The 25374-nt window shown below is 39.7% G+C and overlaps 1 protein-coding gene across 5 annotated transcripts in view; it reads left to right on the top strand.

Annotated features, from left to right (window-relative positions):
- The window catches only part of rbfox1 (RNA binding fox-1 homolog 1), a 202197-nt gene that overhangs the window by 62353 nt on the left and 114470 nt on the right, over positions 1-25374 (top strand). For 3 of the 5 annotated variants that reach the window (XM_057014183.1, XM_057014182.1, XM_057014184.1), the window contains exon 3: positions 23438-23479. The exons of 1 other annotated variant lie outside the window; for it this stretch is intronic. In XM_057014183.1, the coding sequence (XP_056870163.1) occupies positions 23453-23479 (27 nt within the window). In that variant the 5' untranslated portion in view covers positions 23438-23452. Of the gene's footprint in view, positions 1-21013; positions 21059-23437; positions 23480-25374 lie in introns of those variants that run through there. One more of the 5 variants, XM_057014181.1, reaches the window with a different exon arrangement.

Below are 25374 nucleotides of genomic sequence, written 5' to 3'. Positions count from 1 at the left end.
AATGATTAGCCTACTAAATGTCAAAGCGGATAAATGTTTGTATTGATTGGTCAGAAGAAGATTGTTATTACCTAAGGTCAACTCTGACTTACCTTTGCTTCGTCTTAACAGACCCTAATATAATTTTCTCCCTACAGATAGAACATTATTAGATAAAATGCAATAACGATACATTAGTGAGTAGTGCAATTAAACTGTTTATTAACTGACTGCTATTTAGTCCAGTCAGACTTTTAATGATTAAAATTTCAGATGTTTAATTGTCACTGAGCATCCACATTTTTTTACTTCTGCTAACAGGGAAAATAGTTAAATTAGTGAAAAAAAAAATCAAGAGGAGAAAAGAGATCACTAGTTTTGTTGTAGATGTGTATTCAGCATTTCTATCGCTGCCACTGTGGAACTACACATAAAATGATACGTAATTTGAAATAGTCAGACCTTGAGTTTCTTAATGCTAACCAGAGAGAAAGCATGTGCAGAGCTCAGAGGCAAAAACTGTTGAGAAGTCGAATCCAAGCCAAGGTTTACCTGCATTTCTTTTCATTTTTAAATGAAGCTTCTCAAACTTCCAATCGTTTTTTTTCCCAGGACAACCTCTGCTACATTTTGACCAATTATTATTATTATTATTATTATTATTATTATTATTATTATTATATTATTATTAGTAGTAGTAGTAGTAGTAGTAGTAAATGTTTATTATGCTAGCTTTTGCAACCAACATGTGTATTTGTGTTTTCCCCTGTTCCTCCCTGCACGTTCAAATCTGCAAAAGGTGAGGCCAATTGTAGACCTGCCTGGAACCTTGGCTGAGTTCTGATATGTTGATTCACTTCCCTGGCCAACAGGAGGAGCCCATCCTCATTAGAGCTGATGAAAAAGAACTCATTCTCTGCTAGCACTCATTGGAAACTCCGCTAACTGCTCGACCACCTTGTGTCCAAGGTCTATGTCCCTCATTTCTTGCAGAAGGTATTGTCGACTCCCTACCAAACCTTGCATGAATCCATGATGGAGTTTTAATACGTGGATGTCAGCTCCTCCTGTCTCCATGTGCCTGAGGGAGACTCCATTACCTGTCAAACCTTTTTAACCTGTCAAACCAATTCTCCAGTGGGAGACAGACAGACAGATGGGTAAAGTGAACCAGATGAACAAATGAATGATGATGAACACATTAATGTGTACTTATACAACCCCAACTATGGCGACAGATTGGCTGAACAGTGTGCCACGAGCTTCCTTTTCCATGACCGATTTGCAGCGGTGGTTCGAGGTAATACAGATGTTGTTATGGATGGCACGGCACTGCAGATGTTCTAGTCACTGTGATGTGCATGTTTTTGAACTGTGGAGAGAAAAGTTCACTGGCCAGTGGCAAAATGTGCAAATGCCACAACTCCACAGGTTTACATTCAGGTAATTGAATTCCAAATAAATATTCCAAATATATATGCTTTAATTTCCTCTAAGAATTATACATCAGAATGACATGACAAATGGCCTCTGGGTGATGGAACCCCAGTGCAGACATGAGAGTTGGACTTTTTTTTAAAGTGCATTTTAATAAAAGTGAAAAGTATGAACTATGAGCTGCATTGCAGTCGAGAGCTGAATTATTACAAACCTTGGAAGCACGAGAGGAACCATAAAGTGAGCAGCAGGCTGATATGTGGGCATGCATATGTGTAGACATAGGATGATCTGGAATGAGGGAACAACTTTGAGACACAAGAGGGGGGCAAAGACATCGGGGCACTAGTGCGGGAGAACAGGTTGGGGATAAAATCAGGACAAGGAAGCAGATGAGACGCAGAGGGAAAACCAGGTAATCCAAATGAAACAAACAATTAACACAATAAGGTTACTGAAAATATGACTTAATCCCTTTAAGACCTCACGTAAATCATACATACAAGTTTCTGGGATGTTGCTGAAGGCTTTTATGGTCATCCTGACCATTTTATGAATAATGATGCAGTATTGTGGTGACCTGAGAGCTTGTTCCTTCTCTGGAACAATAATCATCATGACTACAATGAAGAACACTTGAGGATTTATTCATAAGTGACTGGTCCTCCTCAGATCCTTTGTGTAAACTGTACACTTGAACAGCCCGATGCCTTTTTGTCTTTTATAATACTATATTATAATAACATAGTCAACTACCGTAGTTTCACGACTATAAGGCGCACCTAAAACACTGAGATTTTCTCAAAAATCTACGGTGCGCCTTATAATATGGTGCGCCTTGTGTGTGGACTGAGTTCCAAAATCTGCTGTGTGACATTGGTGGGTGCACTACGGTAAATGCTCCGCCCATCGATTAGCGGCACTCCTAGGCGTAAGGACCCCCTAAAATGGTGCCAGTCAAGCGACACGCGTATGAGGCTTACTTTAAACTGCGGGCCATCGAATATGCGGCTGAAAATGGCAATCGAGCAGCTGCAAGACATTTCAATGTAAATGAGTCCATGGTCAGAAAGTGGAGAAAACAAGAAAGTGAACAAAAGTGAGGAAGACAAAGCTGAGTTTCCGCGGGAATAAAGCAAGGTGGCCCGAGCTGGAAGACCGAGTGGAACAGTTGGTTGTGGAACAGTGAACAACTGGAAGGGGCGTCTCTATTGCCACCATTTGACAAAACACCAAAGCGATTGCTGAAGAAATGACATTGACTTTCCAAGGAGGTCCGTCTTGGTGTCTTCGCTTCATGAGGAGGCGGCATCTCTCCATACGTGCAAGGACAACTGTTGTGCAGTGGCTGCCCGCGGATTACCCGGAGAGGGTGGCCATCTTCCGCACCTACTGCCGCGACAAGATACAGCCGCGCAGCCACATCTATGAGGCAGCGGCGGGCAAGTTATGCCACCATATGTGGGTGGATTGTAGACGCATGGGCTATGATACCGTCTTAATGTATAGTAAGAGCTTTTACAAAAGCCAGCATCAACACTGAAGCGGAACCGGTCGGTGAGTCTGATTCAGATGATGAAGAAGAGGAATTTGGGATGTTGGACATTGAAATAGCGCAGCTTTTTAATTCAGATACAGAAGATGAAAACTTTGATGGTTTTGTGGCGGAAGAGTGAATATTTTGTTTAAAAAATGTATCGAAACTCAGTTTTACTTCCGTTGTCATTTTTTACCGTATGTTTTAGCATGCGCCTAATAATACGGTGCACCTTATGTATGTTCTAAACACAGATATAGCACCCGTAACTAAGACTGCGCCTTTTATTACAGTGCGCCTTATGGTTGTGAAAATACGGTACTTTCAGTTAGGTCTCAGAGAAGTTAATGTGAAGTCACTGTAGGTTCTCTTTAACACAAGGAATCGGCGTTGTTGGTGGTTTCAGCGAAATTGTCTCAATATTACTACATCATGTAACACCGTATTTAAACCTCTGGTCATTCTTTTTCCAACTGATTGCTGTCATTACAATTACATTAAATTTGTTATTCCGACCACAATTTCAAAAGTAAGTGGGATGCTGTCTAAAATGTTCATTTTACAATTTCATGGAAAACATAAGCTCATTTTGATTTCAATGGCAGATACACATCTCAAAGAAGTTGGAACTGGGGAAAAGGGGCCAGAAAAGTAACTGGCACAAGTCAGAAACAGTTAAAAGAAACTTTGATAAGTAATTAATTGAACTGGAAAGAGATCAGTAACAAGACATTTGCATTAGCATTTTTAGAGAGGCAGAGCCTCTCAGACGTAAAACTTGGCAAAAAAAAGTATCTCAGATATATTTTGAGGGACATTTCAATGTAAAATGAGATAGAAAGATAATATTGACAAAATGTTATTATGGAATAATTTTTACATAATTGTTCTACTGGAAACCCATTGCAAGGTCTAGGGAGCAACTCCAGCAATCGCTGTCTCTAAACATACTTTGCATACAAGTTAAATGGTGACATGAAGAAAATGAAAAGCTATTTAGTAGTTAGAATAATGAAAATATGAAAATTTATTTGAAAACCATGGAAGCCGAGTTCCAAAACTTCCACGGCTGATTGTATGGGGTTGCGTGATGCCTACAGTTGGGGCAACTTACACATCTAGAAAGGCACCGCGATACAATGTCTCTTCCAGGGACAGACAAGACAAGACAAGAGAAAACAAGACAACAGTAAACCAAATACGTCCAAATACATCATCCATCAGAACAGTATTGCTTTGCAGTAGAAGAGACTGGGATCTGAACTGGCCTGAGGTCCAGACCTCTTAATAATAATAATAAAAAAATTCCTCCCTTTGGTGCATCATATAGTGACAAACGCTGCAACAGATAAGGATGGGAGATATTTTTCTACTACAACGACTGGACATTATCAGACAGTTGTTACAAGACTGGAGGAAGGGATACATAATGGTAAACAACACCATGTTCCAATTCTCTGGAGATTTTCTGCTACCATCAATATTTAAACCAGCTTATATTAAACTGCATCTATTTGAATAAAATATAAGTTTTATGAGATTTGGAAATCATTACATTCTTTTTTATGTACATTTTACAAAGCATCCCAACTGCTTTTGTAGAATATTAGTGTCTCTTTAAATAGAATTAAAAATCTAAAACCACCACAGAAGAAGACACGCTTTTACTTATGAAAACAGGACTCAAGATTCTGGAATAAAACAACATTTATCGGTCGTAATTGAACTCTTGTGGACAATAAAGAGGGCTGCACTCTCAGTCTAATCATGCAGCTCTTAACAATTTAATAGCAACGGGAGAGAAGCAGAACTATTTAAACCTGGATTTTGCCCTCCTGTCCCTCTGGACTGCAAACTTTTAAGTTACTTTATGGTCAAAGTCAGCTCTGTCACCCACCAGACTCTTTTCCATGGACAGCATGGCCAATACATTCAGCGTTTGCCAGGTCATGGTGTCACTGAGAGAGTAAAGAAGCACCTCTCAGCTTCTGCGCTAGTCATGGGTGTGGTGATGGGGATCCTTAACAGAGAGAGAGCGTCTGAAAAGACACCCTTGAGATTATTTCCCATGAAGAGCTGCAACAGGTTTTGAACTCTTGCCATGCTGCATTGGGCTGGCCTTTAGTGTGCAGCTCGGTGTATCGTCAGGAAACGCATTCTGACTTTATTCAAAATTGGAACCCTGCAGCAAGGTGGCCTTAACAAGATGGTTTATGGAGAATAAGCACTCCTGGATGTTCCCAAATGTGGTATCACAGCTCTACAGAGAGAAAAATAACGTCTTGGTCAGTCTCCTTGGAACAACTGGTTGAGCAGAGGATGCCCACTGAACTGAGTCCGTCATGGGCAACACATCCCATCCCATCCAACTGTGGACAACCTGCGGAGTGTTTTAGGAGACATTGGTGCACAGTAGCCTTTACTGCAATACATTTCTAGGCTGCATATATGCCCTGCACATTATTTGCACTAATTCTCCAATTTGCACATTTTACAATTGCTGCACATTTTGAGGGATAATTTCTCTCTGGGATTAAAAAAGTCCCCCGTCTGTCCATCCGTCTCATTGCAGCCATGTGTGCAAGATGAAAGAAACCACTAAACTTCTGTCCATAATTCACAAGATATGCTAATTTCTGGTTACATCTTTATTGTGCCTCCCATGGCCAATTTGGTCTTTGTTGGGTCGTGTGGCGGTACCCAAACTAGTCTCAATGTAAGAATGGCTACTTTTATGCTTTTTCGACTTTTCAAAGAGGTGTTTTTGGTCTGTTACCCTCTTGGTCAATGCAGTGTGTATGAGAAATATTGACACCCTATTTAATTTTCCACTTTTTCTTAGGTGAAGTCTCATGCCAAAATTTAAAAAAAAAGTTTTTTCCTACAATGGTTCCTCATTATGAGAATCCAAACCAATAAGCTAGTGCAATAAAAATAAAAGGAAAAGCTTAAATGTCATATGAACAAAGTATTGACATGCTTTGCTGTTGTATGCAGGGGTTAATTTAGGTGCCATCTGCTTCTTTTGCTCAGCTTTGAGATGAACTCCATGATCATCAGAATCCATCTGTGTTGAATTAAATTGATTAGACCTGATTTTTAAGGCGCACACCTATCTAAATAAGGTGTCTGACCTTACGGAGCTCATTTTTGCTCTGATATGCACTACAAACAGTAAGGCCTTATTTTAGACAGGTGTGTGCCTTGAACTTTTGGTCCAATCCATTTAATTCAACACAGATGGATGGTTATGATATAGAACCACCTCAAAGCTGAACAAAAGAGATAGATGGCACCTAAATTACTTACCTGAGTGTGCCATTCTGTAGTTATGTGTTATATATACATTTTTTGAATTATCTTTATTTTACATTCTGGATTTATGAAGTACAGAATGTAGATAGATGAGGAAAAAAGAGAATTTCTTTTTGATTTTGACATGAGGCCTCAACAAAAGAAATAGTGAAACATTTAAGAAGTTTTCAAAACGTTCCCTACCCATTTCAGGTTTCTATGATTCTGTAATATTTCTATGACATCTAAATTAGTGCCACATATTCTTTGTTATAATTCCATAGGTTGAACCCATATTGATTTTATATCTGCAGATGTGAACTCAGAATTTTTGCTTTGCGATTAATATGTCTGGGAGAAGTGTTCAGTTCAGGCGAAAGTTTATTATCTGATGTTGTCCTTCCATCTTGTTTTACGTTTCTTCTGACTCTGCAGTGGTATTAAACTATAGAGGCTATTATGTGATTTACTGCAACGCCAGCTACGCTCTATTTCACACCCTGATTGCACCCTGTTCCTGTGTGTGTTGCCTGGTCACGTCAAAAGTTGCTTTTGACGTACAACCACTGAGAGCTGTACAGAGGCCTCTGAGTTTCTGTCTGTAACCTAGAGTTAGTTCAGGCTGTCTTTCAGATTCTTTCTTTTAATAGTAAGGTGCTTTTCATACCCGCACTTTAATATCTATCAGACAGTTTTCCTCAATCAATCAATCAATCAATCAATCAATCAATCAATCAATCAATCAATATTTATTTATATAGCATCTTTTACAATCAAAATTGTTTCAAGGCGCTTTCCAGAATCCCAGGGCCTAACCCCAGACAAGCAACAGTGGCAAGGAAAAACTCCCCTTTAACAGGAAGAAACCTTGAGCAGGACCAGGCTCATGTAGGGGGACCCTCCTGCTGATGGCCGGCTGGGTAGAGAAGGAGGAGAGGGATGAGGACAGGTAGAGGATAGAATAGGTAGGAGAGGAGAGGAGAGGAAAGAGAGGTAGAGGGAAGGGGAGGTAGAGTAGAGAGAGAGGCATAGAGCATATAAATACATACAAAATTACATTATATTGAATTAAATTGAATTGAATAAGCTGAATAAGTCCTGTGGGGGGGTCCTCCGAGAGTATAGGGTGTCGGGCCCACTGATACGGGCCGTCCGCTTCCTGTATGATCGGTGTCAGAGTTTGGTCCGCAATGCTGGCAGTAAGTCGAACTCGTTTCCGGTGAGGGTTGGTCTCCGCCAGGGCTGCCCTTTGTCACCGATTCTGTTCATAATTTTCACGGACAGAATTTCTAGGTCCAGTCATGGTGTTGAGGGGGTCCGGTTTGGTGACCTCAGTGACTTTAAGACAGGTCTGACGCTTCACTAACTTCTCTGTCTCCTCTGGTTTCATGGATAAATGAAGCTGAGTGTCATCAGCATAACAATGAAGATTTATCCCATGCTGTCGAATAATGTTCCCTAAGGGAAGCATGTACAAGGTGAAAAGGATTGGTCCAAGTACAGAACCTTGAGGAACTCCATGGCTAACCCTACTGTATGAGGAGGGAACACCATGGACATGAGCAAACTAGTATCTATCAGATAAATATGATCTAAACCAGTGTAGTGCTGTCCCTTTAATCCCAATCACATGTTCCAGTCTCTGTTACAGGATGCTGTGATCAACTGTATCAAAAGCAGCACTGAGGTCCAGCAGAACCAGCAAAGAGACCAGTCCATGATCTGAAGCTATGAGAAGATCATTAGTAACTTTAAGAAGTGCTGTTTCTGTGCTGTGATGAGCTCTAAAGCCTGACTGAAACATCTCAAACAAGCTGTTTCTCTCCAGGTGCTCCAGCAACTGAGTCACCACCACCTTCTCAAGAACTTTAGAGATAAAAGGAAGGTTGGATATCGGCCTATAGTTTGCTAACACATCGGGATCCAGTGATGGTTTTTTAAGCAACGGCTTAATCACTGCCACCTTGTAGGACCGGCGTACATAACCTGACACTAAAGAACCATTGAACTGGTCCAGGATAGAACTGCCTATCAATGGTAAAACATCCTTCATCAGGTGTGTTGGGATGGGATCTAAAAGATACGTGGTGGACTTGGATTTCTGAATTAGCGATGACGCCTCAGAAAAATATATAGGGCTGAAGGAGTTTAAGGGCTCGTTGGAGAACCTGTATGTTCCCACTGTCAGCACATCTGGTGATGGTCCAGTTGTTGGGATGGCCTGGTTAGCTTTTTCTCTGATAGCTAGAACTTTATCAGTGAAGAAGCTCATGTAGTCTTACGTGGGATACGTGGATCTAAAACACTGTGACTCTTGGTTAATTTGGCCACAGTGCTGAAAAGAAACCTGGGGTTGTTCTTATTTTCCTCAATTAAAGAAGAAAATAAGCTGTTCTAGCCTTACGGAGGGCCTTTTTGTAAACTAAAAGACTGTCTTTCCAGGCTACATGATAGCTTTCTATTTTACAAGAATGCCACTTCCTTTCTAGTCTTCGCACTTTCTGCTTGAGGGTCCTGATATGTGAATTATACCAGGGGGCACACCTGCTCTGATTTACTATTTTCTTTTTCAGGGGGGCAACAGAATCAAGCATGATTCTCAGTGAGGTTGTTGCACCTTCAGCAATAGAGTCAACCTCAGCAGGGCTAAGATTATAATGATTGATTTAATAGTCCACATTTAATTGTGATATTAGTTTCTCCAACTTCTGCTCTGTGCCTGGTGAACTTTTAACCGTGGAACACAGACTACCTCTATAGTGTTAAATATGTTATTGTTGGTGGATGAGGGTTCTATGGAAGCAGCAGAGAGGTGTGTAAGACCACAACTCTGCATCCTGGTCTGGACCCTGGTTTGTCAGGACACTTTGAGTCTCATAAAATTAGCCAAATTACTAGAAGTGAGAGAGGCACCATCCCGTGTGGAATGGACATGTCTCTCCTAATCAGACCAGGTTTTCCCCAAAAAGTGCTCCAATTGTCTATAAAGGCCACCTGGTTATCGGGGCACCACCGTGACAGCCAGCGACAAAGCAACGACATGCGACTAAACATCTCCTCGCTGGCCAGATTGGGGAGGGGACCAGAGAATGCTACGGAGTCCGACATCATTTTTGCATAGCTGCACACCGACTCCAAGTTAATTTTGGTGACCTCCGACTGACAAAGCCGGGTGTCGTTTGCTCCGACGTGAATAATAACTTTACCAAATTTACGTTTACTTCTCGCCAGCAGCTTTAAATTGGCTTCTATGTCGCCCGCTCTGCCCCTGGAATGCACTTAACTATGGTCGCTGGAGTCGGCTTCACGTAGCGCAAAACAGAGTCACCAATTACCAGGGTCGGTTTCTCAGCGGGTGTGTCGCCGAGTGGGGAAAAATGGTTAGCCACGGGAAGCGGTTAGTGGTGCACCGTGGGCCTTTGGTTTGGGCTATGCTTCCTGTGAACCGTCACCCAGCCACCCTGGCTAGCCGGCTGCTGCCGGGGGACCGCTAGCTGAAGCTACGCTAGGCAGCTCCGCAGCAGCTAGCTCCTCCTGGCTACCTGACGCAACTCCAGACAACTCCAAGCTGCGGAACCGCGTCTCAAGCTCACTAAGTCTCGCCTCCAGAGCCATTAATAAACTACACTTTCTGCACCTATTCCCTTCACTAAAGGAGGCAGAGGAGTAGCTAAACATTTCACACGCTGAACAGACACAGACACCGGGTGAAACAGACGGTGAGGCCATGCTAAAAGTTATGATTGTTTTCTTCAAGGCAGTTGAGTAGCATTTTCAAATTTAAAGAATAAAAAATTAGCAACTCATTTTGGGTATTAAAAAAAAGAAACTAGTAAATTGCAGATGGTTCCAAGCAGCAAGCCCATCATTAAGCCAATTTATTACATGTGCTTGTTAAATCTCAATACAAAATAGTGACTCTAAGTTAACCTCTGAGCTGAGAAAAATAACTCCATGTCAGCACAGATGGCCTGCCTTCTCCCTTTCTGTCCATCTCCCTCTCTTTCATTATTTTTCAACCCTCGCCCATTCTGCTTTTATGAGACTGAACGATCAATAAAGGATTGTGCGGGGAGGCAGAGCGCTTCACATCCCCATTTGGGAAGATAATTTGCGTCAGAAAATGGCAGCGGCTGCACAATAGCGTATTGATGTATTAAAGAAAAGGACCGGACGGCATGAGTTAGACGGGGAGACAGCCAGAAACTGAGAGAAAAATGAGGTATGAGAAGTGAGAATGAGCACCATCTCGGAGGGAGGTGGGGTGATGCGTAGGGTAAAATAAAAGGATGCATGAAGAAATTTATGAAGAAGTGCCACGTTCTTAATTCATCTACAGTTCATAACTGTTGCTCAATGATTAATGGGGAGTCAACAAAATCATCAGTGTCACGTACAGTGAAAAATGTATTGTATTCAAAATAATTCTGTGCATTTTTATTTTTACATTACTGCACCTGTAAGAACGAAGAATTTTTTACCAACAGAATTCAAAAACATTGTGCGAGAATATATTTGTGAAAATCACACACTATCTATATTCTACATGCATATTACTGTATACATTTCACACTTATTCTGTTTGTAGATTATTCTTAACTGCTTCTTACACAGTGTTTTCACATCATCACTTATTGTATCTTTTATGCTTTGGAAACGATTGTATTTCAACACAAAAGTGTATGATGGATTACCCAGGGCTGCTGTGGTGTGTACAGATGTACAGAACACACAGCTTTTATTTCTTTTTCAACTTACTGCCCTATATGTTTCAGTAAATAATGGCTGCAAGCGCCGTTCCAAGGTCAACAGTAGAACCGAGTGCACACGGAACATGTGTAAATACTGTCATGGTTTGGTCAGACATAACACAGAACACATTTTTACAGACCTATGAGAGCATAATTGGTTGCCGTAATTTTTCCCTATTGTCTGACATCAATTTGTTGTGATCTAAAAATAATCACATTGAGTTTTCATCCTACTCTCTTCTGTAAGCCTGCCATTTTTTTAAGACCTCTGTGACACAGTTTATTTGTTGTTGGTTGTGAATCTTGAAGTAAGAGCACACATAGATTGTATCTCATGCTATAAAAGTTCCTTTGATGTGTTCAGTTTATTTAATAAAGCTAACAGAACCCAGCTTTCATCACTGCACACACATTCATTGCATATTCTCGCATAGTAATTATATGTGTGAAATTGAGGGATAGCTAAGTATTAGTATGTAAGTGAATGATAGCATAAAACTATTTGAGATAAAATGAAATGTGAATGTGATCAGATTTGTAGCCATTATAACATCAGCAATGGCCGGCAGATTGCATTTTTAAAGAGGATTAATGTTTTAGATTTATTCAATTTGGATAATCTCAGAGAACACCGCAGGCTGTAATTCAAACTGGATGGGAGAATGGTTTTGTGTTCCGCAATTGCTCCGGTGAGCTTACCAGGAAAATGGCCCCTTTTCAGAATGTTAAATGTCAGAAACTGACTTTAAACTCATCGTGCCTTCCACATTCACCATTGTGAACATATTGTAAATCCACGACATACTCCCACTACAGAAGACCCGTTATCTGCAGTTGTCTCTCAAACAACATCTGGTTAGTATCAGGTGATGTTTAACAGGAACCAAATAGGCTACTGCAGCTTTCTATGCAAAATATAACCAATCAAGATGAAGTAAAGGAAGTTTTTTTTATTTTTATTTTTTTGGGTTTGGTTAACAGCACGAGTATCTCAAAAATAAGATTTAAATAACGAAGCTTTCCTGATTATTTTTCACCACCTAGGCCAAGGACAAACCTTATTAAAGCTGGTGGAATTTATGAAGCTGAATCAGAAAATGGCTTTTTACCAAACATAACAACAACATCTGCTATTAGGGAGAGAATACTCAAATTTGTGTTATGGGATCTTAAATTACTCCAGTTGGTATATGACTAATGGCTGGATTTCTTTTGTATTAAATCATTTTTTTTCCTATTGTGAATTTTTATGGTTTTCAAGTTGAGTCTCTGCTTAAGTGTTAGTTTTCAATTATTGAAGTTTCTGTTATACATGTAAATTAGGACAAACTCAATTGAAGAGGCAATTTTTTATAGACAAACTGAGGTCTCACGAGTGTTGACAGAGTCAGTGCTTTTCCCCCCTCTAGTTTCTTGCTTCTATAAATTGTTGGCTATACCCGGAGGTAGAACAGATTGTTCCCTGAGAAGGAAAAGCTGTTCAAAATGAGCTTGAAAGTAAGGTGAAGTGGAAAAATACTTTTGGAAATGCAAGAAGACAAGCGCTTGCTATTCTTGTTTAGAGCAGCTTCACATTCTGTTCAGTAAAGGTCACCAGTCCTAGATTAAAAAAGAGTGGCCAAACAAAAATCGAGGCTAACATTTTATTAAATAATCAGCGTGGTTCAGCATATCTTCAAAACAATTATCTAACAAACCAAACAGAAATTTGTTGCGTCAAATATCATGTTTTGAGGGTACAAAAGAACCAACGGCGAGAACTTTTGCTTTGATTTGATTAAATATACTCTAAAACCAAAAAACAATCCATGCTGTAAAAATTGATTTAAGAGCAGAGATGTTTTACTGCTAGTACGAATGATATCAGGAACCTTTGCAGGTAACCAAGCAAGACACAATGTTGGACAGGTTTAGTTTTCCATCCTTGCAGTTGATTGTAACATGCCTTCTATTATGTTTTGGCCCTTCATTTCATTATTTTTCTGAGGATGCCTCTGGTTCTTCATGGCTTCATTCTAGTGTTTCCTTAGTTTTTACAATTCTATTGTATTATTTTTTTCATTGCCAGCACCAGTTGATCACTACGGGAATTCAACTTTGCATTCGCCTGCTAACCAAAGTCGCTAATCCACGCTTCAATTTGATCCAGTTTGAAGAGGCATGTTCGTTTTTGTGTTTGGGAGACGGGTGAGCGATTTCCCTGCTGAAGAATCCTGTCACTTGTGGTCCATTTTCAACTCTCACTGTGGCGTTGGCGTGATACCAGGGTCCAAACCTTTTGGTTCTTTTGGTTCTCTGGAGTCTGCCCACGCCGGCATTGTGATAGCGACGTTCCTCGAATCGATCACATTGTGATTCAGTAGCTCTTGAGCCACATTGCTAGTGCACAGTGGCGTCATCATTTCCCCATCCTCTTTTTGGAGGAGGAGCAGCACTGAGAGTTTGCCCGGGGCATTTTGTGTAATTGCATGCTGACCCAGCCCCAGGCAAAATGTTGTTTTATGGAGTCCTGATGTTCATAGCAGCACTGGCTAATTGTTTCTGGCAAAGTTTAAAAGTTTTAAGGACTTATTAATGGAACTTAAATACACAGATTCCCTGTACAATAGAACTTGAGCGTTTCATGAGGAAAGAAAGGAGAATGGAATTTGTCTTCAAGTAATCACACATTTAGGTGAGTAAAATTAATTATAGTTCCATCTTTTATGTACGCTATAGTTTGTGTCATTTAATTGGGGTGACATAGATATTTCTGCTCATTGTGACACAGATGTTGTATCTGTGTCTACCAAAAATAAGAGAGTCTCCTCTCTTTATACGAAATACATATATGCGCTAGTGCATGCGCTAGTTTCTCAAACCATGAGTGCATTATAAAGGTGGCCTGATTCAGGTTGGAGGGTATTTAGAGGCCTAGTTCTAAAGTGCATGGCGCACCACTTAGTGTTTTATTAATAAAATAATATTATGCTTCATGATTTTCCTTTTCTGATTGCTCTTGCTGTGCATGCTATCTCTTCTTCTGGTTATTTTAGTTTTTGTTCGCCCTCCTCTTATTTATTATGTCTGATGATTCCTGTTGTTTATTTTTAGGTTTCTTTGTTGGTGGGGTGATTACTGTTCTTTTAGCCAAGCTCTGTTGTAGTTACTCTCATTTGTTTATTGTTCAGAGTTAAATGATCGTCTCTCCCCTTTTTATTCCTGTGCTCCTGTCCTTCTCTGGTCATTGTCTTCAATTAACTGTAAGATTTCCTGTTTCTTTGTTGCCTCATTTTGCTTTACTGTGTCTAGATTATGGACTTTATAATAGTTTCATTTTAGTTTTGGTCCTTATTGAAATCTAAATTTGATTTTTAGATTGTGTCCCATTGCAATCATCACTGTCCAATCCAATTATTACCATCACCAACCGCACAAGTGGTCTATCATCAGAAAGAAAAACTAAAGCAGTTGCTCAAATAGACCCAAAGAACCCTTTCATGAATGAATGAACACAGTGGTTGCATCACATGTCGACTTTGTCACTTTGCTTTGGTTTAGTCACACACCTACTCAGGAAAAAAAATATATACCGTATTTTCACGACCATAAGGCACACTGTATTAAAAGGCGCAGTCTCAGTTATGGGTGCTATTTCTGTATTTAAAACATACATAAGGCGCACCATATTATTAGACGCATGCTGAAACATACAGTAAAAAATGACAACGGAAGTAAAACAGTGAGTTTCGACACATTTATTGAACAAAATATTCATTCTTCCACCACAAAACCATCAAAGTTTTCATCTGTTGTATCTGATTTAAACAGCTGCACTATTTCAATGTCCAACATCCCGAATTCCTCTATCTGAATCGGACTCACTGACCGGTTCAGCATCTATTTTGTGAAAGCTCTTCCAATACATGAAGACGGTATCATAGCCCGTGCGTCTACAATCCACCCGCATATGGTGGCGTAACTTGCCCGCCGCTGCCTCATAGTCTTTATGAAGGAGTGTTCGCCTTCATCCAGCGCTCTGTCCGTTTCCATGGCAGCCGAGAACCAAGGTGAACGACGACTTCTCGTGCCCCGTTGTGCGTATCGCCACCGTGCCGGTCCCTTTTTCTCCACTTTGTGGGTCAAAGGGATGTCAAAAGTCAGAGGGATCTCATCCATGTTGGTGATGCGGCTGGGCGTAGTTATCTTGTCACGGCTGTAGGTGCGGAAGATGGCCGCCCTCTCCTGGTTAGGGTTAGGGAAGATGGCCGCCCTCTCCTGGTAATCCACGGGCAGCCGCTGCGCACAGTTGTCCTCGTGCGTATGGAGAGATGCCGCCGCCTCATAAAGCGAAAACACTAAGATTGCTCGATTGCCATTTTCAGCTGCATATTCGATGGCCTGCAGTTTAAAGTAAGCCTCATTCATACGCGTCTCGCTTGACCGGCGCCATTTTAGGGGATCCTTACGCGTAGGTGTGCTGCTAATCCATTGGCAGAGCGTTTACCGTAGTGCACCCGCCAAAGGCGCACAGCAGATTTTGGAACTCAGTCCACACACAAGGCGCACCATATTATAAGGCGCACCGTTTATTTTTGAGAAAACTCAGTGTTTTAGGTGCGCCTTATAGTCGTGATAATACGGTACAGTATATCCAGCATGCGTTTGTGGATCATGGGAGATGCAACAAGTGTTATCAAACACTCACCTTCAGTTTCCTCCAGGCTTAAGGCGTTCTCACTTTCCCTCCCTGTAAAACATGTGACCTTGTTAAAAACCTATTTCGTCTTGTTTGAAGTACATGGAGGCCTGTTGTGTCTCATCCAGATCGCAGACAACAAGGCTGCTTGATCCACTCAAAGCTGCCTTAAACATCTGGATGACACTCAAGTGAAATCCTGTCGCCTGTGGATAAGAAAGGCTCGACAAATATAAGCTGCACAGGATGCCTACTGCACAAACACACACACACACACACACACACGCGCACAAACACACACCAATACACATGACCACATGCATGCACATATCCTTGTATTTCTACCTTTCTATCTTTTATATACATGATACATTCCCCAGCTCCGAACAGTAACCTAAACATCCCATTTAACCTGCTACCCCTGACCATGACCTAAACCCAAATTTAACCCCAAAATTAAAACAATTTTTACCAGACCAGCCACATTGGCCCTATTTTACAATAACGACCTAAATTTGCAATTAGAATGAGTATGTTGATATGTATCAAATACAAGGACACACACACACACACACAGTGTATTTGGTATTTCATTGAAATATATTCATTTTTTTGACAAAGTGTGTACTTAAATATACTTCTTGTCTGATCTCATGCTTGGTAACACATTAAGGAACATGTATGGATAAACAGATTTCAGCATTCAATTGTCCTATCTTATAGCTTGTGGTAATTACCATGTAGTTCTACAGAACTGAAAATATTGTATGACTGTATATATTTTTTTAAAGTTGTGTTTTCCGATTTAATGAATGCACCTTAGTCAAACAAATTCATGAACACAATTTGTCTATAGTTTAGAGTCATCCACACTAATTTCCACCTCCTATTGCTTCCAAATAAGCTGAGTGGAACCATGTAATGCTGCATTTGGATTGGGGCACAGCGTCTGTGCAGTGCAAGGCACAGAGCAATGACAAAGATATTGCACATTTCTGTAACAGTGCCCTGCAATGCATTAGGGAAATAAAAAGAGAACAATCTGACAGCTTTGTTCATTGAGAGGGTGGGTAAAGAGCCTCATGATCACATCCAAGCCGTGTCCATATTTCAAGCCAAGATGAAGGAGCTGTGCCAAAACAGTGAATACCGAGCCTGTTGTTCTCACTGCACAACAGCATTGGTCACGCTTTAGACATCTTATTGAAGTTATTTAACCACACTCTTCAATGTCCTTAAAATCTTTGTTCTGTTACCATGTTCATATACGAACTGATTAGAGACGTGTGAAAAGGAAAAGTTGCTGCTCTGACGTGTTCCACCAATTATAGTAATTAGATCTCTGGTAGATCTGCCCGCCCCAAGTTCTAGCAGTGCCAACATGCCCAGAATGAGGTACTTCAGAGAGATGGTTCAGGGAAATGTGAAGCAGTTCCTTGGGTGTGAGTACAGTAATCACAAATTCTTAATTAATTTAAAAATAAAAAAAATGAAAATCCTTGGTAGAGCTACTATGGGAAACAAGTAATTTTTTTAATCTATAGTGTGAGTGTCTAAGCAGCAAAAGCATTGTTAAATAACAAAGCACGGATTTTTCACATTGCTCTTATGTAAATACCTCTTTAGGGTTGTCCTGCTGGAGGCCCATCAAGATGAATATTGGCCTTAAACACTTACGAGTACTTACCTCTAGGAAAAGAAATGTGTGTGATCTGTTTTCTGTCTAACAAATCCACCTCGTCTTTAGATTAGCCTTGTTTAACCCACTTTGTACCGACTTGCTTCACAAAAAAAGAGAAAAAAGCAGCATCTGGTTTACTTTTCTTTGTGGTTAATTTTTCAAAATTTGTCCACCCACAGTGTTCCTTCTGTGATGATTGCAGTGAAACGGCGGCCCCTGGAACAGCACAGAGATGAGAAAGCGCCTCTAAATATTCTGAGAAATAGATTTTGTAGCATGTGCATCCTCAGATGTGGGTTTGCTCATAGAGTCATGCATGATTTGACAAGCACCTGAGGGGCGAGACTTATCGACTGAGCTGTGGACTCATCAGAAGATTGTTCAGTCGGGCCACTTGCATTAATGGTGAAGTAAATTGAAAAATGCAATCAATGATTGGAGTGAATGCTTGGCGGTAATGATATCAGCGTGAGATAATCCAATAATTGCCAAGCTGATGTATTCTCTATTGGTATTTGGCCGCTCCGCCTGTCACTATAAAGTATGCTCCCCTTTCCTTTCCCCTGGCTAAGAGTGGGAAGCAGAGAGATTGAGAGAAAAGATACAGCTGCTTTGGGAGTGGAGCTAATGAGGGTAAGGATTTCTCATGATAATGCACAGAAACTCTACCATCCCGTTTATTTAACAGTAGGCAGTAGAGACTGGTGGAAATGGCCACAAACCCAGGGGTTTAGAATACACAATTTAGCTGCTCAAAGTTGAAAAGATATCAGACGGGAAATTACTTTCTTAAACCTATTAGACTTTTATGCGGGAAGTGTAGGATTTGGTAATTGCACTCTACGATGTTAACGTCGTCCTGGCCTCATGATGTATGACATCACTTCTGCCTTCAGCTCCCCTCTCACATGATTTTGCCTGGCTTGGCTGACTGAGCATGCACAGATAATTTGATTTGAAGCTAAATGATCATCTATTATCACCTTGGCTGAGGATGATTGCTGACACATTGTTCTTGTTCTAGGGTGGAACAAAATGCCTATGGGCTTACACAAATTAATACATTTACAAGAATTTATTTACATGTTTGTATTGGACCTTTTTCTTTGTGTCTTTCTTTTGACTTATAACATCAGTAAAGATAAAAAGGTTTTTTTTTTAATATATAGACTCTGCTTATGAAACTGATGCAACATCTGTTATCAATAAATAAAGACAACATTTGGAGTATAACTCATAATCAACTTTGATATTTTTGCTGGTACAGCTTCTCAGTAAATGTACTAAAATCCTCGACTTCTAGGAAGTGTGTATTGCCTGGAAAAAAGAAAAGAAGAAAAACGATCCTTTGAAAGATCGCAGATTAGGCATTTTATGTCTAAACAGCAGAAAGGGGAATTTTCACAATGTTAACTACTTTTAGCTTATAACAATAAAGATAATGGTTTAATGGCTATGTGCTTTTCAAGCAAAGCATAGAAGGAAAACTGCAGCCACCACTAAAAGGGCTTTAGTAGGTATTTGACTGTGTATATCCCCACCCAACCCGCCCTCTCCCTCCCTCACATTTTATGAGCTGACTGCAGTGGTTGAGGTAGAGTCTCCCATTGGGGCTGAAAGCACTCTTGCTTATTCAGCATCTTCTTGGTGATTCTTGCTTTCCACCCCCTCTCTGTTTCCATCCTTGCCTTCGAGCGTTCATTCCCAGCAGGTTTCCAAATGGTGCGCAACATAATTCATTAATTGCTTACGTAACACTACTCCTTCCTTGGAATATTTTTTAAATAATTTATTGCATAAATACATAATGAAATAAAATAGGGAAAAACAAATTTGATTTGTATGATCAGTAACAGAATTTCAGGGACATTAGAAACGTTTTTATCTGTAATCATATATTATATAGCTTATAATTAGGTGTATAAAAATGCCCCTATGCATAAGGACATTTTGATTTAAGACTCATGTTGTACTAAGCAGTATAATACACATTTTAATCTATCATGAATTTCACCTATTGATAACATTTGGTTCTGCTATAGCAGATTTTTTTAGATTAAGATTAAGATGTTATGTTAACCTTTTGTGATGTCAACCATTTCTCTAAAAATGTCTAAAAATCATTAAAAACAAAATGCTTTGATCTGTTTGTTGGTTTTGACACTATAGTTGGACACTAGCATACTGGAATATATATATATATACACACACACCGTGTATACACACCCACACCCACACTAATATACACAAAGTTTTGACTGCAATGTGGTGTCACAGCATCTGATTGTAAAAAGTTTTGTCTGTGGCCAAACCATTGAGACATTGCTCATAACCAGATGACAAAACAGGGATTGATGCTATGGATAAAGGACAAACAACAAACAACATTTATCAGTCACCCAGTAGAAAAGAGGCAAGTGCAACAAGGCAAGTCCCTGCAGCACTGGTGCAGCAAGGAGCTCATTTACCATCCAAGGTATTCTCTTCACTGAGAGGAAGGCCTGGTACAATCCATCCATGCTACCTCCTCTTACTGAGGAAATCCAAGTATTCAAATGTAGTTTGAATTTAGTACTGTTTAAACACTTTGACAGACGCATAACTGTGTTGTTTAAATGTTTGTGAGGTGAATTAATGATATCATTAACAATAGTAGAACGACAAAATAGATTATAGCTGGAATCTTTGTGAAAATGATCAATGTCAACAAGGCAAATGTGACCTATGATGTCACCTAACAACAATTTGATATTCAGATAAAATGTTGTCTGACATTTCACTCCCTGTGTAATTAATTTTTACAGTTTAGATTTCTGGTTTTATTAATGAAATGAATTAACTTTTTCATATGGTAAACATTTTTGATATGGATCTGTAGAAACTATAAAAATGCCTTCCATCCACCATGGGTTAACATGTAAGTTTACAATACATTCTTCTGTGCTATCATGGTAGAAATACCTTTTAGTGGTATTGCATCAGTTGAGGATATGAATAAAACGCAGCTGAGCATCATTTTGGTTGGTCGATGGCATTGATACATTATACTGTATTGTGATGTAGTTTTTAAAGGAGCAGTATGTAAGTTTGTGGACAAAGTTGGAACAGCAATCACAATCAAAAACACTATGGAACTATCCTTCCGCCTCCCCTCAGAGTAAAAGTTGCCAGTTAGGTTGCTAGCAAGAGCGTCTACATTTAATGTTAGCAATGACGAGTGATGTTTTCTTTTCTCTTATAATTTATTACCTGGCCAATTCTAGGGCCCACCTGCATAAGTGCTAGTGGGCTATGAAAAAAACACGCATATAAGCACGACTATAGAAAATATTTGAAATGCCGGTACCTTTATCAAATAGAATTATTGAATTTATAGAATTGCAACTGAAAATTATAGAAGTGCAATCTTTATAGTCAGAGAATAGATACTCTAATATTTTTATGAACATTTCTTTTATATATTCTCCGTCTGTGAACAGCTTCGCCCTCTTTATGATCTCCTGAGCTGCCACAAAACTAGCAGCTGTAGTTGACTGGGAGAGCTGATCCGCTTCTTGAAAAGCAGTTTGCTCTCTTCAGCTTGTTGCAGTTCCAAATTTACTCTCTTCCTCTCATCTTCGGTTGGGTATTTTTTTTGAAAATGTCTTTCAAAGTTACGTTTTTTTTGTTCGATGGTGTCTCACCACATATCAACCACACAGGTAAGCCAGCGTTGTTGAATTAAACTCCCTATTTCCTTCCAAGACTGTTCTTTTTTTGGAGTTTTTCATAAACACACAGTATCTGACTTATCTGGAATGAAACTGTGGATCGCTGCGTATTTGGTCATGCAACCACCGCATGGTTGCAGTATGTTATATTTCAAAATGGGGCCACTTTATAATATGCAGGCGTTTTGGCATCATTGCTATTTCTGGAGGGACTGAATCAAGCAAATCAGATCATTTTTTTGACCAAACACACCAGTGCAATTCGAGGCTTAAATTGTCTCCTATTCGACTACATTTGGCTTCCAGATATCCGGATATGGTTTCACGGCACTCATGACACTTCTTGTTGACTCACTTATGGCTCTCTATTGTATAATAAGCACTCTCACACACTGTTTACTCAGTAATGAGCAGCAGGCCTAATTGAGATTTCCTCACAATTTTTAATCATTATTATCACTGCCAGGTGTAGTAGGAGAAAGGCAATAGCAATCCCATAATGCAAACCTGCTGTTACAAGACCGAAGGAATCCGTGCTTTCCTTTTGTCCCCACGGTGAATCTGAAACCTTGCTGCACATTTGTTTTAAATGGGAAACCATAAATAAAGTATACCTCCCAAAAGTATGAGGAATAATCAAGGCTGAGCGCAAATGTCTTGGAGCTTCTTTATAGTGGATTAAAGTAGTTGCAGCGCCTAGTGACATGGGTTCCTGCTGTTACTTCACAATTCTGTGATGGTGAAATAGAGATCTGAAAATCACCCAGAATGCAGCACGGAGAGCGTCTCAACAGTTTATGACCATTGACTTAAGTTCTATTCTATTCACTGCTCGCATTGTAAAATTTTGATATCCTGATGTAGAAAACAGTGAGGATGTGGATTAATGTTGGCATATTTTGAAATAATGTTTTATTTGAGTTCTTGCTGAGCTAAACTGAAGCCAATTTTTTTCAATTTGTAGGTTGTCTCCTTGTCTGTTTGTTAAATGTTGAATGATCAAAGGGTTCTGCGGCCTCTTCCCTGCAGTTTGATTCCATTGATTAAACCAGGGAACATACAGCACATATTAAAAGGGGAGCTCTCTTTGTCTTTCCCTCTGTAGATAGTCCTGGGTTAAGTACTGCCTTAATGTGATGCAGAAACATGTTTCTCCGAAGGGACTTGCACACTAGCATCGATGTGCAATCAGAACAATTTTCCCCCCTGTTTGTTTCCTCCCATTATCTCTCCCTTCATAATCCTCTAAGGGTTATGCGCTGTATTTCAAATCAGTGGAAAAGTGATGGAAATCACCAAAAATCCCTAATAGGCAAAATGAAAGAGATGCGGGGAGTGTAACAGTGAGAGGAGAAGCAAAGATTTTAAAAGAGGACAGAGGTTGGCTGGATGTGAAGATAAAGGAGGTTAGCGGACGTGATCGTGGGCTTAAGTACATCTGAGACAAGAATATGGAGCTGGGATTGGAGAACAAAAGAGCTGATTTAAGCAAATTCTCTCTGTTTTGTAGCCCCAAGTGGCAGAAAGCAATATGTTTGATTTCGGCAAACTTTTGTAGGGTGCAGTAGAATAACTTCTGATTTCAGGGAAAACTTTTAGAAATATGAAATACATCAATGTAGCCTTGGTATGCGGAAAAAAAAAACACGAGTTCAAGGTGTCCCAGTCTTGATACTTTACCCACTCAGTTTCAAACTGGATACCATTCAGTTCATCTTTAGACCAAATCATTTCTCAAGACCTTGAAGAAACAAGAACAGAATGTGTGAATCAGTGGTCTTACGGAATTACTGATGTCCATTCTTACATCACCTGACATCACCTGCTTTAACTCACTTACATCAACCTATGTCACCACAGCAACCAACAGGATTTGTACAAACACAAAGAAAGAAATCGGCCTACTGACTGAATGTGGCCTTTAATGATAATTAATAAAAACATGGATTCATACAATGTGAATTTATTTGTTATACCTGTAATTGGACAGTGGTTGGAACAATCTCCTCAAGCCAGAAGGTTTTTTGGTTTTAATCCGGCCTGGGGTGCAGGTGGTATATTTGGTTTCCCTGACACTGTTCAGTAAGCAGTCAGGCTGGTTTTACACTTTTCATACGAGGCATGTTGGTCATTTGCTCGTGTAAAAAGGAACCAAACCATTGGGAAACACTAAAACCTACACACCTCACACATGATTCACCTGAAATATACAGTATGTCATAACCAATATTTAATTATAAACAAGCCCACAAATCATTATGAAGATGTAATATATGGGTGGACAATTTAATATTGTGGTGCACATCCATAATAAAGTATAGTAAGGATTTAAAGCACTGTGGGTACAGCTAATTGTCTCTTCCCTTATAGATTCCAAGCCACCTAATGAGCTGTGAGCAAGGTCAACTAAGGGTAAGCAGAGTCTGTATTTTTTGTGCATAAAAAACCCTTTACGACGTTCAATTGCACATTCTTTTATATAAGTGCCTCAGCTGTGTGTGTTTGTGTGCAGATTTGCAGCACTGTTAATATGCATTATGTGAGCAGATTCTGTCATGGAAATTTCCCCTAAACATAAATGCAACCTGATCCTGAGAAGAGAAAGGTTGTTTCTTCTTTTTTCTCCTAGAGGATGTTAGCTAACTCCCTTTCTGGGAACGTTTGAGAGTCCGTGTTCAAATTACTAGCCTGACAAGGTTAGGGTGAGCCTGAACATCAGTAAGATAAAACGGCACTGAGGTGGTTTGGTTGTCGTCCTGGCTTTGGTTCTTTCTTTTTAAGTTTGCTTTTTGAAGACATTTGTTGCATGTTTTAAAAGGGCAATCAGTACTTCAAAAGATAACAACCATGCCAGACATAACATACCTTCCTAAGGGTGTCCAGCTGTTTTCAATGATAGTTGAAATATATATTAAAAAATACTTGTATTCAGGTAAATTGGTATTAATTAATTAGTAAGAAATTCAATTCTAATAAGGCTATTTGGAATACAGTGATATAAATATAGTTTTAGCTGTTTTTATGTGCATTTTATACAGTTCTTGTATTGTTTAATGTAAATATTTGTTTATTTTTTTTTAAATATTATATATTGCATGTGTTACAATCAAAATGGTCTCCAAGAGCTTTACAGAAACCCAGAAGCTGGTTGCAATAAGCAACAATAGCAAGGAAAAACTCCTTTTAACAGGGAGGAACCCGAACCAGCTGGGTAAAGGTGGAGGAGAAGGGCAGATTTGAATTTGAAGCATTTGAATCAGGTTTATTGCCATTGTTCATGTAATACACAATATTACACAAGCTAGGAATTTGTCTTGGTGTGACGCTGCGACATTCAACATAAAGAACACAACACTAGAATAAGATAAATAAAATAAAATAAGACATATATACAGTATATACATAAATGGTAAGAAATAGTGCGGGGGGGGGGGGGGGGGGGGCAGAAAAAGGAGAACAGGCACATATAGTAAATATGCAAAAACATTAGTTCCACTGAAGAACTAACCGTCAGCGGTCAGTGGGGCCAACTGTGGAGTTGGAGATGTTATAATGCAGGCATATATAGCATTTTTCCATCTAAAGACAGCCTGAATTTGCTGTGCAATATGTAGTGGTGGCAAGAGATTCAGTACATTCAACCAGCGCTTTCTTACTTCCTGTTCTCGTTCTTCTCTCTTCACACACCGCTGATCAAAATGCATTTGAGTGCAGGAGCATTTTCTGAAATAAATAAATTAAATAATAATCCTCCCTGCTTTATAAAGATATTCTGAAACAGAATAAAATAAGTACATTTCATTTACTGCAGTTTACATTAGACATGTATATCCCATACCGTATGTAATCCCAGGGTCATATCAGAACATAAAATACAGTAGCTACGTTTGTTTGTCAACAGTACAAACTCTTCCATTTGACAATTATGTCCTGGGAGGAATAAAATAGTAACTTTTTAAATCTTATTATTTCCTGTTGTCCTGCCAACAGGTCACTTGAAGACTTGCAGCTGACTTCTAAAAATAAAACCATGTCCATCATGTCCATGTCCATAAAACTATGTCCATCGTTTGGACATAAAGCAGTTTCGTTGATATTTCTAGGGCAAAATGTATGCTAAACTTTACATCTGTGAACCCAGAAATTATACGTGAAAAAAATCATACCTTTGCATCAGCAAAATAACTTAGCGTTAATGTAGCCTACAAAGTACCATCCATACATCATAGTCCCCCCGCAAGACACTTATCTCAAATTCTGGCTAACAGTGCTGGGGGGTGGGGGGGGGCTGAACTTTCACTATGTAC

Source organism: Takifugu flavidus, chromosome 18, assembly GCF_003711565.1.
Source record: "Takifugu flavidus isolate HTHZ2018 chromosome 18, ASM371156v2, whole genome shotgun sequence".
NCBI lineage: Eukaryota > Metazoa > Chordata > Actinopteri > Tetraodontiformes > Tetraodontidae > Takifugu > Takifugu flavidus.
Note: the sequence above shows the minus strand (reverse complement) of the source record. Positions and strands in the feature narration are given on the sequence as shown.